General features: G+C 36.5%; 1 protein-coding gene across 1 annotated transcript; it reads left to right on the top strand.

The window, feature by feature from the left end:
- Positions 1-8,178: 8,178 nt before the first annotated feature.
- On the top strand, positions 8,179-9,306 carry LOC125877330 (uncharacterized). Its single transcript, XM_049558657.1, has 3 exons — positions 8,179-8,338; positions 8,585-8,780; positions 8,874-9,306. The coding sequence occupies exons 1-3, from the start codon at positions 8,179-8,181 to the stop codon at positions 9,304-9,306; spliced, it is 789 nt and encodes a 262-aa protein (XP_049414614.1).
- Positions 9,307-16,688: the final 7,382 nt, after the last annotated feature.

Genomic DNA, 16,688 nt, shown 5'->3' with positions numbered 1-16,688 from the left:
CAGCCCTTTAACTCATCTAGTGACTGAACGATAGGCAATCCCTCATAAGGACTTGAAGAATGTAGAGCTCTGTCCAAAACACTGTTAATGTACTCACTACTACACCGAACTTTATTTTCTAAGACCATGACCGACTTCACCGGTCTAAACTCGCTAGCCTTCTTATTTCTCTTTGGAACCAGGTCACCACACACTGTAGATAACTCCCGGATCCATGAAGGAATATAGGGGCCTCGAGGCCTGGTGAACTGCTCAAATCTGCTGTGAAAATAGAGGGTGTCCCTCACATCTGAGTACTTGCCCTCCAGGCCTTCTGTCGATAGAAACTTCTCCTCGAGGATGGTTCGCAAACCATCACCCTTCAATCTATTCAGAAACCTTGGAGGAGGGACGACTAGTGGCACAGGAGCCACAGGAGGTGCCGGAGCTGGCATTGAGTCTGTTGGTGTAGGAGTTGGAGGGACTCTAGCTAAGTCAGGGTGAGATCTATCCCGGATCTCATCACGCTGGAACTGCAAAGGCTGGTCGTCCTCAGGCTCAAATAAAGCATCCTGGGGACCAGTAGTCATCCTATCAGATATGGGCCTCTTACCCCTACTCTAACCTCCACTTTGAGGCACTTGCCTTCCTCTTTTTGGAGGATTTGATCCTTTTTCATTTATTGTGATACCCCATACTCTTTTTCGGGGTGGCATGTCAATGTTGGTCCTCACCATGTCTGCAAAACATCAGGAAAAAGTTAGAAATATTTCAATCAACAGCACAACAAAAATAATTGCAGACAGACTCGCCGAACAGGTCGGCGAGTCGCCGAATTGCTTTGGCGTGCTAGATCGGGCTCAATGAAAGGATTGGCTCAAAATTCTTAGAAGAATTTGACAAGTCGGCGATGGGAAGGCCTTTCGGCAAGCAAGGATTAGCCCGCCGAAAGTTACAATGCAATTTAAGGCTCAGGGGTGCAGACAAAGGGTGATGAAGAAGACTTTCGGTGAGTCGTAGAGTGCTTTTGGAGACCTAAAGCTTCTCGCCGAAAGCTCCAGAGTCAAACTACTCATTTAGAATGAAATTAAAGGCGAGATGGAAACTTTGGCGAACCGTCGAGTGGTTCGACGAGCTCAAGTAGCTCGCCAAATGACCCAACGTGCCTACTTTCAACCCAACTTCTCAAATTCAACCCCACAACCCCCGAAAAAAATCAAAGCATGCACTAATCAAATTAAGGCAAGACCCATAACACCCAATACCCCGGGATACTCAGACTTCTCCCGGTTTTGCCAAAATTGGTCATTTGATGACTTTTGCCCTTAAGAATGACGTCACCCGCTCTATCATTAGACAAATTATGTCATTTGTCGCAATCATGGGTTACTTAGACTTCACTAGACTCAACAACATGCAAGCACAACCCCACAAGATTTAATCAATTTTAAGGCACAAAATATGGGAATTCAATAATATAACCAATACGAGCAAGATTATTAAATTAAAATAGGCATTCAAACAACAATTAATATCAGAGAGGCCCAGCACACATCAACAAGATAAAATCACTACAAATGAGTACAAAATTCTAAAAATTAAACTTGGGGTTTGGAAAACCAACCTTTGATGTCGATTACATAAAGACTGAAATGCTAGGAGGCAAAGTAATCCCAATCCGAGCACAAATCAACGACTAAAATACTTTTAAAATGCAAAAATATAGAAACTAAGGTGCGGGTGTGAGTTTGGGAAGATTAAAAGTTAGGGAAAATGAAGAGTTTGAAAGTTTAGACCTTTGGCCTTTTAAAAACTGTCCAATTCTCGCCCATTTGGCGACGTTAGTTGTGTTCGCCGACCCACTCGGCGACACGCTGAGTGGTCACTTACCTCGCTGAGTTTTACAGGACCTTCAGTTGATGTGGGGGTCCAAACGGCGAATTAGATCGTGATCGTCGACCAGGTCGGCGACTCGCCAATAATTTCCTGGGCTCGTCGAGTTTTACAATGTCCAATTTAAAGTTGTCTTAAGTCCAACAGCAGTCTAAGTCGGGTTCACCGACCTCTTCGGCGATGCGCCAACTGGACTTTTAGCTCGCCAATCTTTGCCTTTCTAACACTTTCTCCACTTTAACCTGCACAATCAACACACCATTACTTCTAAAACAAATATAAAGCGATAGACACTTGGGTTGCCTCCCAAAGAGCACCTTAGTTAACGTCGTGGCACGACGCAACTCCCCACTTAAGTTCCATTAGTGGGGTTTGCCTCATTTTCACAAGGAAACACCTCTTTTGGTTCTGGGTAGAGATCATTTAGCACTTGGTCTATTTGGGACCCTAGCAGCTGAATGGGCATGGAATGAGAGGTCGTCATCTGGTTCAGCATCATGACATTCTCTCCTATCTCTTCCAACACTCTGTCGTGTTCTTCGACTTTGTGTAGAGTGAGTAAGAGGACATTCTTCAATTTGTCCGCCCTCTTGCTTCTTCATCTTTCGACGCTCGTGAGGGGGGATGTACTTGTCCTTCTTTTTGGATAGTACCTCCAAGTCCTTGACCTTTTGGGCCAAGACATCCAACTGACCCAACAAAGTGGCTAAGTTTTGGTCCTTTTCTTTCTCTAACTGCTCCTTGTTAAACTTGGCCACACAATCAAAGAGTTGGGTTACGGTCTCATAGGAATGTCTCATCAAGCAGCCCGAAGACAGTTGGTCAGCCATTATTCTATTTTCGGGGCTAAGACCCTAATAGAGACATTCCAGAAGTATTTTATCCAAAATCTCATGAGTTGGGCATTGTTGCAATAGGTTTTTAAACCTTCGCCACAACTCATAAATGGACTCACCCTCCAATTGTCTGAAATTTAGGATGTTATCCCTAAAAGTCATCAATCTCAACGGAGGGTGATTCATTGGGTCACTGTTGCTATCAAATATGCTCCAATTCTCTACTCAAAATAGCAACACACAAACCAAAACTAAAAATTAAGTCAGTACAACGATAACTAACAAGAACAAAATTCAACTTAACTAAGAATTCTCAAGTAACAACATTCCCTGACAGCGGCGCCATTTTGATTGAATAACGTTATCAAAGACACTTCATCCAATACTAAGAGTCAACAATCGTTAAATAGTAATATAACCCAACTAAGTGAGTTGGGGTCGAGTCCCAAGGGAGTGGTTTGTAATTGAGAATCAATAGGCAAGTAAGAATATGCTCAAGTCAATCATAGCTAAAAATATTTACGAATAAAAGCATGGTTCAAGTTTGGGGTAACAAAACTGTCAAATATCAGGGGGGCTTAGTTAGAACTATCTGATACAACAACAAATAATACGAAAATGACAAGTATAGAGACGGGTTCTTGGGATGTAATTGGATTATGGTATAAGGTAGACAATCGGGTAATTGCAATTAATAGTGAATAGTTGTAAATCAGTGAATAAGCTAGACTTTAATGGGGTAAACTTTTTCTCGAACAATTTACCCCGAATCAAATTGGTTTCTCTCGAACACCAATAAGCAGCAATTAAGAACAGCCTTCACTTTAGTCCATTCACTCTCTCGAGCTGAATGTGTGGAAAAAGGTTTAGGGTTCACTCTCTCGAGCTGAACCCATGACAACCCAATACCCACAGACTATCGATTCAGCAACCTTGGTTTTAAAACCTCTCTCTCGAGCAAGCCAAAAATACGAAGTTAGGATTGTATTTGCAACTACAACCCATTAATTTCAACCACAATTACTGAACGAAATCACTTTTAAACAGCATTTACACTATCAATTAACAATCCCCAGTAGCTAAATCAACCCATAATCACATAATCACACCCCAAGAATTGGATTTTAGCTAGACATCATAAAAAGGTAAAAATCATTACCAAGTTGTGTTTCCATCAACTAGTAGGATTGATATAGTCTTTACAAAGGTCTAACATGAAGAATCTTCAACACCCACTTCCAATTTCTTAGAAATGGAAATCTTCAAAGCTAAGGAGAAAATGTCTCTAAAACTCAGTTCTAAGCTCTCTAACTTAAAAACTTAATAATCTCAATGATAAAAATGAACTGGCTACTAAACTAAGAATTTAAAAACGTATTTATAGTCACCCAAAAATGTGCTGCAAAAAACCATTCAGCGCAATAAGTCGAGATTGCCTATCCACTCGGTGATCCTCCCTTTGGTCAGTTCCATCGCCTTTTTGCTTTGGCCTTCAGCAACTTCAAGCTCTGTAACTTTGGGCGTTATAGCACTACATCGCGAAACCGTTCTACGACTCGCCGACTGCTCTTTTCTATCACCGACTTGATTTTCTCCTTCAGGACTTGGCACACTGGAACATTAGGCGAGACCATAACCATTCGGCAACTCGCCTAATGGTTTAGGCAATTCTCAAGCCTTATTTTCTTCGTTCTTTCAGCTGCCTTGTTCCTTTTTGCTCATTAGTGTCCATGCTTTGTTCCTCAATCCAAATACCAAAAATAAAGGATTTACATCCGTTATTGGCACAAAATATGCATTTGAGGACACTAAATCTATTAAAATAAATCCCTAAATAAGTCCAAATCGTGGATTCATCAGTGCCCAAATTGTCAACAAGTGAAAGTTGAGCATAAGAAACCGAGAGGTTTGTTCCAAGACATCAGCATTCCTTCTTGGAAGTGGGAAGATTTGAATATCTACTATGTTGTTGGTTTGCCTCGCACCATGCGACAACATGACTCAATTTGGTTTATTGTATATCGAATGAAAAAATCGGCTCATTTCAATCCCGTCAAGGTTTCCTATTCGGCGGAGGACGATGCTAAGTTGTACTTGAGATAAATGGTAAAGTTGCATGGAGTGTCTTTATCCATTATCTCTGATCGTGGTACCCAATTCACTTCTCAATTTTGGAGATCTTTTCAAAAGGGTCTTGGTACTCGTGTTAAGCTTAGTACAACCTTTCATCCTCAAACCGATGGACAAGCAGAGTGTACTATCTAAACCTTGGAAGATATATTAAGACCTTGTGTGATTGATTTCAAAGGTAATTGGGATGATCACTTGCCTTTAATTGAGTTTGCATATAAGAATAGTAATCACTCGAGTATTGGTATGGCTCCATTTGAGGCATTGTATGGTAGGAGGTGTAGATCTCATATAGGTTGGTTGGAAGTGGGCGAGGTTGCCTTGATAGGGCCCAAGTTGGTACATGAGGCTATGGAGAAGGTTCGGCTTATTAGAGAAAGGTTGAAAATGGCTTAAAGTCGACAAAAGTCATATACCGATGTTAGAAGAAGAGGTTTTCAGTTTGAGGTAAATGATTGTGTCTATTTGAAAATTTCAGTCATGAAGGGTGTAATGAGATTTGGAAAGAAAGGGAAGCTTAGTCCCCGATATGTAGGCCCATATCAGATTTTGAGATGTATTGGTAAGGTTGCTTATGAGCTTGAATTGCCTAATGAATTGGCATCGGCGCATCCAGTTCTTCATGTCTCCTTGTTGAAGAAATGTATTGGTGATCCGACATTTATAGTCCCCTTAGAAGGTTTGGGAGTTAAGGAGAATCTTTCTTATAAGGAAGTTCCGGCTGAGATTTTACACCGGCAAGTCAAGAAGTTGAGAAATAAAGAAGTTACTTCCGTATAAGTTTTGTGGAGGAGTCAGTTAGTTGACGGTGCTACTTTGGAAGCCGAGGCCGATATGATGTCCTGTTATCCTCATCTCTTTCATTCTACCGCTACTCTATCATGAGGTATTGAGTTCCTCGTGGTTTACTCTTTTGTTGTCATGTGTCTTAGATATTTCCATGATTTCCTCATTTATGCATGATCATGAAAAAGCTAAAGTTTTGAGAAAATCAGTCAACTTGATTGATTTCTACATGTTTATGTGCATTTGAGTATGAGTAGCATATAGACCCCATGATATGATGTTTTGAACATGCTTTAGCTTGGAGTTGATGTTTCCTCCTCGGATATGTGCATTTATGTAATTGCATGCATATTGGGCGGATAGAATTTGAGTCTTTTCTTTCATGTGATGTCTAGAATCCCATTCGAGGACGAATGTTCCCAGGGGGAAATAATGTAACACCTCGGAATCAAGAGGGTTAAAAAAAGGGTAAAGTGGGAGGTCACCAGCCCAAAACTGAGCCATGGCACCCTTCATGGAGCCCTTGACGGACCGTAAAGGGGTACCACGGTTCGTGGTGGTGCTCGTGAAGCCTTCCAAAGTCTGGCCAAGAGGGGCTCCTCTCCCATAAGCCCTTAGACAGTTCGTGATGTGCTTTACGCCTCGTGGCGGTACCCGTGAAGGGTAGGCAGAACCCACCCCCAAGGCCAGCCCCTTCTCATGGACCTCCAGACGGGTCATAAAGGGGCAAACGACCCTTGAAGCCGGTTGTGAGGTAGGTCAAGGCATCTAGCTAGGGGTCTTCCCAAGCCCCTGGTCCAAGGGCCATGACTGCCCAGACGGCTCATGGACCCTAAGACTACTCGTGAAGCCCTCCATCTAGGGGTTTACGTCAGCTGTAAGTCGGGGACAGTTGGGTCTTTTCCTAATTATTTTATCTTGACACTATGTCGTTTTACCCTATATAAGTGTTTTTAACCTCAAATTTAACCCATTCAAGTCATTCTCTAAAACTACCAAAAAGAAGAGCAAGTCTTTCTCTCCCAAATATTTCTCTCTCTAGAAATCCTAAAAAAAAAAAAGGTTCAACCTAGGGTTCCAAGTCAAGTTTCCAATTCCTCCATTGAAGTTAAGCAATTTTCATTGAGGTATGATGGTTTTCATCCATGGATCCCTTTCCTCCATGGAGTTCCAAATTTCTCCAATTTCCAAAGTTAGAAATCCCCAATTGAGTTAGGGCTTTTCTTCTATGTTATGGGTTCTCTTAATTATTGATTTAATTGATTGATTTATGATCTCTTATGTGTGAATTGAGTTAATCTCATATTTTTATGATGATCCCCCATGAACCTATGTAATTACCATATTTTCCAAGTTATGATCATACGATGTGGGTTTTGGATTATGAAAGAAGAGTTTATGAAATCAAGCATGTTCTTATGAAATTTATGTAAATGTTTTAAGGATGCTTTGAGAGTGAAGTATAAATGATGTTATTGTTGTGTTGTTTAAAGGATTTCTCATATACACTTGAAATCATGATTATGAAAGGTTTCCTCACATAATAAGGGTTCTTATGATTGAAAGGTCTTCTCACCTAAAATGAACCAATGTTAAGGAGCTATTCTAATGTTGAAGCAAGAGACGATTACCCATGCTCTCTAATTGAAATGACAAGAGGTGATTACTCATGTTCCTTTATGAGCTAAGATGAATATGATTAAGAATTATATCATGGAAGTTAAGCTTAGTATCTAGTGGACAAGCGACGATTGCCCATGTCCCATAAACTTTGTGCCAACATAGGATTGTCTAGATAGACACTAGCTAAGGGATCCACCTAAGCTAGAAGTTCATGGTCCTCACCTTTGCAAGTAGGACAACCTTTTTCGATTTGTGAGACACCAGATTCCATGTTGATAGCTCGCATGGTCTTATATGTCGATTAAGACTACTTCCCACAGCAAGCTAAGATTAACTAAGGTGACTTCAAGAAGTATCTTGCATATGTTTTAAGATGATATTCATTTGCATTGATCATGTTTTACGATTTATGTTTTCTAACATTCAAGATTCATGTTTTAGCTTGATCCTTGCATGCTCATGAAATCGTCTCTTTTAGCATGATTTATATGTTTTTATGCATGGCTATCATACTTGGTACATATTTTGTACTAACACATACTCTTGCCTACATTCCCCCCAAATGTAGGGTCCGACAGTCAGGTTTCCAATTTCGTGGCTAGAGTTCTTTGAGGAGATTATGAGCTTTGGTGAGTCATCATTCTCCGAGGACAGGAAATCTATTGCTTTCAGTCTTTCCTTACTTTCAGTTTTGGAACTTGTTGTACGGGCTACCCCCCGATAAACTCTTATGTACTAGATGGCTTTGAGACGATGTTTAGATTTCCGTTTTTCTCTATAAAACTCATATATGTTGAAACCTTCTTTTAATATCTTTATTCTATTATCTTGTATGAAGAAATCTAAGTGGCTTGTATGGGACCTCTCAAGGTCCTATACGCCAGGTTACACCTAGGGACTACCTTGGGTCGTGACATCAGTGATAAAGGAAATGGTGAGAAAAGAAGTGATAAAGTGGCTGGATGCAGGTGTAGTTTATCCAATTTCTGACGGCATATGGGTTTTTCATGTGCAATGTGTATCAAAAAAGGATGGTGCTATTGTGGTGACGAATGACAAGAATGAGTTGATCCCAACAGGAATAGTCATGGGTTGGTGTATCCAATGGACTACCATAAGTTGAATGATGCTACGAGGAAAGACTACTATTCAATTCGCTTTATTGATCAAATGTTAGACATGTTGGCAGGGAAAGAATATTAATGCTTATTGGATAGGTACTCAGGATACATTCAGATTGTCATAGCTCCTGGGGATCAAGAGAAGAAAATTTTCATTCTATCCTTACGGCACATACATCTTCAAGTGTATGCCATTTGGACTTTGCAATGTGCCAGCTACCTTTCGGAGATACATGATGGTCATATTCTATGATTTGGTGGAAGAGTTCATTGAGATTTTCATGGACAATTTCTCAGTGTTTGGTGAGGCTTTTGAGTTGTGTTTGAAGAATCACGACAGATTATTTGCTCGCTATGAAGAAAACCAACTTAGTGTTGAATTGGGAGAAATGTCATTTCTTGCTGAGATAAGGCATTGTGATAGGTCACAAAGTGTCAAAGAAGGGACTAGAGGTTGATCGTGCAAAAGTTGAAGTCATAGAGAAGTTGCTACATCCAATCTCAGTGAAAGGGGTAAGAAGTTTTCTGAGACATGCACATTTCTACAAGCGATTCATCAGGGATTTCTCCAAGTTTTCCATAACTATGTGCGAGGTCTATTGGAGAAGGAGGTGAAATTTCAGTTTGATGAGAGTTGCATCATGGCATTTGAGGTGCTGGAGAAGAATTTTATTGAAGCTCCAATCCTCATTGCTCCTAGTTGTGAGACGCCTTTTGAGTTAATGTATGATGCTAGTGATGTGGTTGTGGGTGTAGTGCCTGGACAGAGGAAGGACAAAGTCTTCCATTCCATCTACTATGGCAGCAAAAATTCGGACTCTGCTCAAGTGAAATACATTGTGACTGAAAAGGAGATGCTTTCTTTAGTCTTGGCATATGACAAGTTCATGTCATACTTGATGAAAACAGTTATGTTCATAAAACTTTTAGGTACCTGATTAATAAGAAGGATGTGAAGTCGAGGCTTATTAGGTAGATCTTACTACTGTAGGAAGTCGAGCTATGAACGCTTTCTTTAAACTTATGGTTCCAACATAACAATCATTAATATGACACAAATGAGCATGCCAAAAATTAGTAGAAGAAAACATATAAACAGAAGTAGAAATTTTATTCATTTCAACATTCAGTTTGAACATCATATCACAAGCATACCCATTTTCCACAGAAATATTTTTTTCACTATTATATATTGATTAAATTCAATAATATGTTTAAAGTCTGCTTTATTAAAAAAGAAAATTAGACATTTGATTTTTTCTCATAGAAGGAGTATAAAGTATATCTTTCAAAGTTAACACCCTGTCAGAGGTAAAACACAATTTGGTGTCTCCTATTCCATGCACTTGAGTAGTGTGAGAATCACCAAGCATGATGATTTTGGGCTCCTCAAAAGGAGTATATTTTTAAACCAATATTTTTCATAACCAACATGATGATTTGCACTAGAATCAGCCAACCATCTATCAACATTCTCAACCATGTTTATGTCACTAATCACTGCCACAAAAGGTTCTTCAGTAACGTTTATTTGAGGTGTAGACCACGTTTCTGGAATCTGTAAAACCAAGCATGTCACAATCCAAAGTAAACTTTATAAGTGACATGGCGTATAAGACCCCGAGAGGCGCTACACAAACCACTTGAAATGCATATACACAATATAATAGAGAAAAGAAATAAAACTTATATAAAGTAAAGAGTTTGACATTTAAAAATGGAGTCCAACATAATCTTGATAAGCCATCTATTACATCAAAGAAATGGTCGATACGTAATCTGTACACCACGTACAACATTCAAAACATAAAAGACACATGAAAACAATAAAAGTGACATGGTCCTCGGAACATGAAGACTCACCAACTCTTGATCTTCAAATCGCTAATGTGATCAACTATCCACGAACACAAGGAGGAATTGTCACGCCCTACATTAGTGAAATAATGTATGCACAAGTATGAATTAGTACATGGAATGTATTAAGTATGAGGGAAATGCGCTACAACATAAAAAATGATCATAAGAGGACATAATTGAAAACATGATATGCATGACCAAGCTAACATAGTAAAATCATTTAAGAAGAATCGTAACTCATGAATATGATCAATGCATATTAATATAATAAATGGAGCTTCATAAAATATTTGTAAGTAGCTTAGCTCAATTTGTGGGATATTAGCTTTAACCGACAATAGATCATGCGCACTATAACATGGAATCTGATGTAACTCCCACATCGAAAAGGGAGAGCCTACTTATCAAGGTAGAATTCCGTATCATACAATGTGCTATATGTGGATCCACTAGCTAGGTCATTTAAGGTAAACCTACGGGAGTATGTAGTTTGGAACTAGAGGTTGCTACTAGAGACTATCCTATTTGAGCTCCACCTCAAAGTTCTCTCGGTGCTAAGTTAAATCCCAACGGAATAGTAATTTTCATAAACTTATCATCATCCATGGAAAAGTACAATTCAATTACTAATCCAAGCTTAAACATCATAGAGTAGCTCATTAAGTCGTGAATCAAGTCTAAGTGAGAAAACCTTTCACCAAGTCATGACCCCTTAGTATGTGAAAAAATATTTTCACAATTTCATTGATGCTCATCTTAAAGCAACCTAGATCATAAAATATTTCTTTTCATAAATCATGCATAAATTCATAAAACATATTCATAGATTCAAGCTTCTTCATAAATTCATGTAAATTAGGATTCATAGTCAAAATCATGATCAATGCATGAATTCATGTGATTTCAATTGGAAAGCATGTAGTTGAGTTAAAATAATCATATTAGGATCAAATTCAAGCAATTTAAACAACATAAATATAACTCATGAAGAACTCAATGAAACCTAATCAATTTGATTGAAATTGAATTGGAGAAAACCTTGGGGCTCAATGGGTGAATGGAACCCACTGATGAAGCCCTACATACCTTGATCTTGAAACCCTAAGCAATTTATGAATAAAGGAGACTTGAACTTGAAGAACCCTAGCTTCTTCTTCCTTGATCTAGAGAGAGGATTTTAAAAAAGATCTTGAAGATGGTTTGGAAATTCGATTGAATGAGAGAGTTTGGGGAACTTTCAAGAGGTGAAGGGTAGTTATTGGGCTTAGAATTAGGGATAAAATGATGTAGTATAGGCATTAAATTCATAAAAAAGACTCAAATACACTTTAAAATAACTGTTAAACAGCCCTACGGTTGTGACCTACAGTCTGTGGGAATTTCTACGATCCGTCTTGGTGAATCGTAGAACCAACTTCAGAAACTCAAAAATTCAATCATTTTTCACGAGATCATTCTACGGTCTGTCGAACTTTCTACAGTCCGTCGAAATTTCTACGGTCCGTAGACCTCATCCGCAGAACCCAAGTTTTACTTGAAAATTTCACCAAGTTTGGAACACTTATATGGAACCTTCTACAGTCAGTCAAAACTCCTACAGTTCGTCCTGTTCATCTGTGGGTCAAACTTCAAAAACTTTATTTTCCAAAATCTCATCTCCAGGTCTGCGACTTCCTTCCTACGGCCCCTAGGACTTCCTACAGTCCGTAGGTTGGACTCGTAGAACCTACTTCAGTCAAATTTTCTTTATTTTTTTACTTTCCACTTTTGAGGTGTTGCAAAGCAATATGCCCACTCTTGTCACAAAAAAAGCACAGTCCCTTATCTTGAATTTGTTGATTTTATGTTTGGTTATTTCCTCCATTGTTTTTCTTGGGAGGTCTACCATTATTTTTCTTGAAAATTTTCTTCTTAGGCTTCATAGAAGTATTTTTGTGAGATTCAGGAGTAGCATTATTTGAAGTAATTAAATTTACCTTTGTTGTGATGTTTCTCTCTTTTAATTGTAAAAGTGCATCTTGACCCCTTGTCTCCTCTTCCATGCGGATTTGCATTATCAACGTCTTAGGAGATGTTTCCTTTTGTTTGTGGCGCATAGTTTTTTTTAAATTCCTTTCAAGAAGGAGGAAGTTTGTCTATTATTCCACAAACAATAAGGTTATCTTCAATTTTGATTTCCTGATCAGACCTAAGCTCTCCAACAATCATTATAAAGTCTTGAGTTTGGTCTACCATTGATTTATTTTCCACCACTAGAAAATAAAAAAATCTTCTAGACGCATATTTTTTTGCTCCAGCAGCCTCTTCGGTATCATACTTACTCTACAATGTTTTTCAAATTTTCTTTGCACTAGAGTAAGTTCTATCATAATAATCATAAAAATTATCAGATAAACAATTAAGAATATAATACCAACACGTATAGGAATCACCGTCATACTTTTCCACTTTCTCATTATCAGAAATAAGTTATTCATCATCCATGGAGATGTCGTCAACTTTATTTGGATTCTTCTCAATTAATACATAAAAAACATTGAGAAGACTTAAGTAGAAAAACACTTTACCCTTCCATCTCTTGAAATGATTACCATTAAATTGAAATGACTTGTTAAGATATCTCATGTTAACATCCGCAATTTTTTCAAAAGTAGCCATTATGAATCTCCTTAAAACTATTGGTGAAAATTACAAGATTAAAAGTTACAGTTGAAAATAAAATGAAGAAATAAAAATATCTTCTAGTTGAGGTGTGGATATCTCACTCTCTTTAAGGAGATTCAAGCCCAATGCAACAAATGTTTTTCACCGGTGCAACAGTAGTCCTTCTTGACTTGTCCCCTCCAGGATACAACAGTCTAATCACAAAGTACAACCCAACAAACTCTGGAAAAGAATTGAGTCCAAAGCTCCACAAAAAGAACACCTCCCTCAACTAATAAGAACTCTCTTTTTGACTAACTTTTATGCACTCTCTATTTTCTTGTATCCAAAACAATTGAAGACCATCACTATTTATAGTTGCAAAAGTTTTCCTAGCAATGAATAGGAAGATAATGGATAGTAAATAGTGAAAATATAAATGATCTAGAGGTGGCATATATTACAAGATATAATGGAGGAATAAAGAGTGAAATAAAGCAAGGAATAATCAATGCCACCAATGGCTACTGAAGATGCTTCCCCCAGCGTTCCGTGGAATGTTAACCACAAATGAATGATGGCAATTAAGCCAAATTAGAATCAAGATGGCATCAATTGTCATCAACTACCGAAAGGAAGTAAAGCACCATAATCATGTGTAATTAGGGAGAAATGAAACAAAGGGAATTGGAAACGGCATTTTAGCATAATATAATAATATTAAAATGTCATAACACTTGGAAGATTTGCTTGATATCTTCATAAATGTATGCACGTCTATTAATATTACTCATCTAGGAACTAATTTGCAAATATAAACTGTATATAAGTTCTTATTTTGGAATTCTCTACACAATTAGAATGTTTTAAGGACCTTTCATGTATAAATATCTGAAATTCTAAGGTTTTCTTTTAAGAAAATTCTCCATATATCTCTAAAATATTTCAATAAGGACTAATCCTTTTACCATGTAAGTCTTACACATGAACAATTTTGTGTCATACGACACCTAAGTGGCATGATGATATATAGGGTCATTTATGTGTCTCATAAATTGAGATCGAGAGAGCATAACATCTAGAAATTGAAGAGCCTTATTGAATTGAATTTTCTAAGCTCTAATCGTGTCTATTCATCATATTAGTTATGAAAATAATTTGGTCCTATTGGTCTTTAGGGATTGTTAAATGTATGTTAATTTCCAACAGGGAGGAGACGTGATGTTTATGCAGTTAAAAGTGGATCGTGTGGAATTTATTTGGGAATTCATTCGTGTTGTTCTTTTGTTGGCTGAAGTTCGATCGATAAAGATTTTGAGATTAGGATAAAATGCGTTAGTTGGCAGTGAAGTGTTATTATATTTTTAATATGAGATAGGAAGAATTAGCAGTATTTGTGTCGTTGTTTATTTTTTTAATTTTCGCTACTATCTATTTTTTTATTTGTTCGGTATATTTTGGTATTATTATTTTTCTTTTAATTTTATTTTACTTTGATTACATTTCTTTTGAGTCAAGATATTTTGAGAATGGTTTTTCTGCATCCATAAAAGCAAAGGTAAAATAAATTAGGTTGTGTTTTACTCTTAAGTCAATTTATTTCAGCCTAAATTATTTTAGTACGATTAAATAATTTATTTTAAATTAATTTATTTTGATTCATTTAAATTCAATCTAATCTGCTTATTTAACCGCCCAATTGAGGGGTATAAATAAAATAAAAAACTTATGCAATTGAGATATTTTGTGAACTGATTCACAGATGGCGTTGTTTTTTTATGAGGAAAAAATGCGTGGCTAATTTGCAGTCGGTGGTGGTCCGCAGTTGAATACGATAAGAAGAGTTTTCAGATTTTCATATAATAGTGCCACGTTCAAGGTTGTTCACCCATCTACTCTACTTTCTCATTATTATTATTTTATATTATTACAACCCCTTTTTTATATTGCCAATGATATGAAAAAGTTGTACCGAAAAATAAAATAAAATATGAAGAAGGATTTATTAGCATACGCTTAAAGAATAAGTAAACTAATTCCTCTTCCAATTTCAAATTTAAATTTTTGGTAAGTTTTATAGAGTGATGGTTAAATTGACTTTGTTGTATAAGGTGGAGTATTGACTAATCAAGAATTTTCATATTCAAAAAATGTAAGTGCTGAAAATGAAGATGTTGAGATGGATATATGAACATAATCAAAGTGATTAAATTAGAAATGAGGATATCCAGAACAAATGGTCTAAAGCCCCCCTCCCCCCAATCTACCTTAAATTGAAAGAAAATCGTGAAATATTTAAAAAAAGAACAAGGGTTAATGGTGGGGAAGAAGGAAAAATAGTTTATTTAACTTGGAAAAGATGACCGTTGAAGAAGTACACTTTTTTTCGTCAAAATTTAAGGCTATTGCCTCTTTTCACGCGCCTAGGAGGTGTTCTCACCTCCTATGACAGGTCAGCACTCAAGTGTGTAGTAAATAAAAAAATAAAATGCTCAGAGGTGATAAGACACTCATAAAATTAAAATGTATAGTTGAAATTTTGAATATAAATTGAAGGCTTTAGACCATTTTCTCGATTAGAATACTTTAAATCTACCTCTTATTAAAGCTCACTAGAATTCAACAAGTGTCCAAATCCAGCCATGACTAGATATACATGATTTCATTAATCTACGTGATTATCTTTTTTTGGTAAAAAGTGATTTGAGTGATTACTTACTATTTCATCATTACATCAAATGTGGTTAAGATTTATTAACGAAAACATAAGTTTTCCTTTTCAGGAGATATACAATGATTTTGGCTAATAGTGGACTTCATTTCTAGAATAATAAAGTGGTGAAAAAGAAGAATGAGATCTAAGATATACCAAAACTAAATTAATCGGAGATTTAATATTCCCTTTCAATTTATTTATCTTAATTATTATATAAATAGCTATAAATATTTTTTTGATTATATTTTTTGAAATATTTAATCTGTTAATTATTGTTACTTAGAATATACTTATATAAATTATAAGTTGTATTTCCAATTTATTTTTTTTTTGATAAATCATATATCTGAATTTATATCAAATATTAATTTGATATTTATGCTCCAAACCAAGAAAACTAAATTAGAAAGTTGGACCAACATTTTAAAATGAAGGCTGAAATAGCGACAATTGTCCCATATTTTGTGGGGAAGCAACCACTTAGCATTACTAAACTCTCTTTCTTAATTAAAAATTCAATAAGAATTTTATAATATACGCAATATCTTATTAAATTAATATAGGTGAGATCATAAAGTATTATTATTTTATAGATGTATTATTTAATTGATAAATTAATATTATTAATTTAAAACATATTTTGAGATTCAGGGTGTGTTTGGTATGGAGTTTTCAATTTTCCCATGTTTGGTTGGCTTAAAATGTTTGGAAAATGTTTTCCAAATCAACTCATTTTCTTCAAATTTAAGGAAAATGACTTCTCATCCAAAATTAAGGAAAACATTTTCCAAAACTCTACTTCATCCTTAAATTTTTTTCCTACCCTACCCATACCCCGTATCCGACCCTCCTTATTCAAAAAATAATAATTTAAATTTTCAAATATATTTTAATTCTCCTACCCCCAAACCAGCCCCCCCCCCCCCCCTCCATCAAACAAAAAAATTTAAAAAATTGAGAATTATTTTTGAAAAATGTTTCAAATTTTAAGATTTTTTTACCTCACTCAACCCCTACCACTCCCCCCCTCCCCCCAAAAAAAAAATTGCTATTGAAAAAAATCAAATTTAATTTTTTTTAATTTCTTATGCCACTCTCCCC

Source organism: Solanum stenotomum, chromosome 9, assembly GCF_019186545.1.
Source record: "Solanum stenotomum isolate F172 chromosome 9, ASM1918654v1, whole genome shotgun sequence".
Taxonomy (NCBI): domain Eukaryota; kingdom Viridiplantae; phylum Streptophyta; class Magnoliopsida; order Solanales; family Solanaceae; genus Solanum; species Solanum stenotomum.
Note: the sequence above shows the minus strand (reverse complement) of the source record. Positions and strands in the feature narration are given on the sequence as shown.

Coding starts and splice junctions, on each gene's coding strand:
- LOC125877330 (XM_049558657.1), top strand. CDS start 8,179: ATGGTGAGAAAAGAAGTGATAAAGTGGCTGGATGCAGGTGTAGTTTAT. Junction 8,339..8,584: donor CCCAACAGGAATAGTCATGG/GTTGGTGTATCC, acceptor GCAATGTGCCAG/CTACCTTTCGGAGATACATG. Junction 8,781..8,873: donor TCATTTCTTGCTGAGATAAG/GCATTGTGATAG, acceptor ATCCAATCTCAG/TGAAAGGGGTAAGAAGTTTT.